The 2,453-nt window shown below is 46.9% G+C and overlaps 1 protein-coding gene across 1 annotated transcript; it reads left to right on the top strand.

Annotated features, from left to right (window-relative positions):
- Positions 1–448: 448 nt before the first annotated feature.
- On the top strand, positions 449–1,762 carry LOC108789119 (paraneoplastic antigen Ma1-like). The gene has a single exon (XM_018559050.1). The coding sequence runs from the start codon at positions 449–451 to the stop codon at positions 1,760–1,762; it is 1,314 nt and encodes a 437-aa protein (XP_018414552.1).
- The last annotated feature ends 691 nt before the right edge of the window (positions 1,763–2,453 follow it).

Raw genomic sequence — 2,453 nt, 5'->3', positions numbered from 1 at the left:
TACAGCAAGGGCCCCAACGTTGGCTAGCCTAGGACAATACTACTGGCCAGTAGTTTAGCGGGGGATAGATACTTTTAAGTAAAGATATTAATGTTGATTGCATTCAATCTAAGTATATTATCTGAGACATTCTGACATTGCAGGCTTTCCTGCATGCAATAGATTGCTGCTGCGTGTCAGATTGCCTTATCCTGTTATTGGTTGTATTACAGGTGATTGGGGAGCCGTTAAGTGTTTGTTCTATTCCATAGTCATTAAATCTGTTATAAAACTTCACAAGGTGTGCTGGTGTGCTGTGGGTTCATTGCTTGTGGTGTGTCACAGAGGTGAAACAGAAGACCCGATCATCCAGCGGCTCCTTCGGGGGTGAGCGCTACACGTGGGGGTTCTCGTCCGGGATATCTTCTGATACCTCATGCAAAGTGATAACCGCACAAACGAGCCAGCAATGGATCCAAACACAGCAGCAGAGTGGTGCAAGGAACAAAATGGTCAATTAGGGCTGAGTGTAGTAATCGACATTCCGGCTGACAAATGGACAGAGGAACAGATCCGTCAAGCAGTAACTACACTAGCACCTGACCAGAAAGTGTTTGTAATAGACACAAAAATAGATCAAGAAGTCTCCCATACCTATGCCCTACTAGAATGGAAGAAAGGAGTCCCAACCTGCTTCCAGGGTGATAGCATACAGCTGACCGGAGAAGTTAAAGCACGGTTACTCCCTCTAGTCACCTCAGCAAGTTGTTTAGAGGGACCAAGCCAGACCATGTCAGACACAGTGGAAGTAACTACCACTTCTGTGCCAACCACTAACTACCCCCCAGCTTCCTTCTTCATGGACATAGGAAAACTGGTAGAGAGCGTTATAAAAATTTCCTCGCCATCTGTGAACTATGGCTACAGGAAGTTGAGAATCTTTTCTGGAGGGCAGCCTGTACCTCCTGGAGAAGAAGAGTATGAAACCTGGATGGAACAGGCTATGCAAGCACTGGAGGAATGGGATGTTCCAGAGGCTCAAAAGAAACAACGCATCACTGAAAGTCTGAAAGGCGTTGCAGCAGAAGCCATCCGAAATTTGAAATTCAGTCAGGAGTCTTGTACAGCATATGACTATCTTCGCATGCTGCAAGATGAGTTTGGGCGCACAGAGAAAGCTACAGATTTAATCTTCCTATTTGAACACATGTTTCAACGGGAAAATGAGCAGCTTTCTGATTATATTCGACGACTAAACAAAATGCTATACCAGATTGTACTAAAGAAAGGAATAGAGCCCATGGATATGGATCAAGTAAGAATGAAACAGATCCTGAGAGGCGCTCTGAGTTCTGACCCTATCTGGATCCAGTTGAAGACTTTACAAGGAGGTACCTCTTTGCGATACTCTGATCTCATTAAGATGGTGAGGGAGGAAGAGGCTATCCTAGAGGAGAAAAAGAAGGGCTCAGGATTTTCATTTCCTGCTGAGGTCCGAACGCTCAATGTGTCGAATGGGAATTCAGAAATAGAGCAATTAAAGGCTCAAGTTTCCCAGCTGACGCAAATGCTAACCCTATTGTCTGCAGGTGTCAAGTCGCCCCTTGAAAAAGTCACTTCAGAACCAGTTCCTGATTCTACCACTCAGGTGGTGCCTATCAAGAAACCGTCAAACATCTGCTATAACTGTGGAGGAGTGGGTCATTACCGAAGTACCTGTCCGAGTCCATCGAATTCAAGAGGAAGTTATCTACCGGCGGGAAACTTCAGAGGGCCCCAGTGAGGGAGCAAACTGGGTGCCCAACTACTGAAGACTGCTCTGATTCCCAAGATACCAATAAGAGGCCCAAGTCTTTACCCAGAGCCTCACCTGCTACGACAAAAAGATCCTCTCCCTGGGCGTCTGGTCCTGTGTCACAGGGAAGCAATGCACACCCACAACCTAAACACCCGGTAGGGGGAAGAAAACAACCACCACGAGCTAGGAAGAAGGCTAGAGTGCAGCCGACTGGGTCTATGCCTTCTACTACTCCGAAGAAGTTCCCTGACAAGTTGATAGGTCCTTCACCCATTATCCCAATTCAAGTAGAAGGGGTCTACACAAAGGCTCTCCTCGATACAGGTGCTCAAGTAACACTGATTTACCGGGACTTCTACCAGAAGCATTTGAAGCATCTACCCCTGATGGAGTTAGAGGATCTCGAAATCTGGGGTATTGGGGCTGAGAAGCTTCCACATGATGGGTGCCTACAAGTAAAGCTGGAATTTAGTTCGGCAACTATCGGACAACCAGGGGTCTGTGACGCCTTGGCCATTGTATGTCCCCGTCCACCAGGAGCTAATCGGAGTTCTATGATTGTGGGGACGAATACTGAATTGGTGAGACGCCTTATAACTCCATTAGTGACGGAAGAGAGTTCTACTTCTGAGGAGATGCACCCGATGTTGCGGCCAATCTACCAGCGGATTATTCA

Source organism: Nanorana parkeri, unplaced genomic scaffold (genome assembly GCF_000935625.1).
Source record: "Nanorana parkeri isolate BGI_ZX_2015 unplaced genomic scaffold, ASM93562v1 scaffold378, whole genome shotgun sequence".
Taxonomy (NCBI): Eukaryota; Metazoa; Chordata; class Amphibia; order Anura; family Dicroglossidae; genus Nanorana; species Nanorana parkeri.
Note: the sequence above shows the minus strand (reverse complement) of the source record. Positions and strands in the feature narration are given on the sequence as shown.

Coding starts and splice junctions, on each gene's coding strand:
- LOC108789119 (XM_018559050.1), top strand. CDS start 449: ATGGATCCAAACACAGCAGCAGAGTGGTGCAAGGAACAAAATGGTCAA.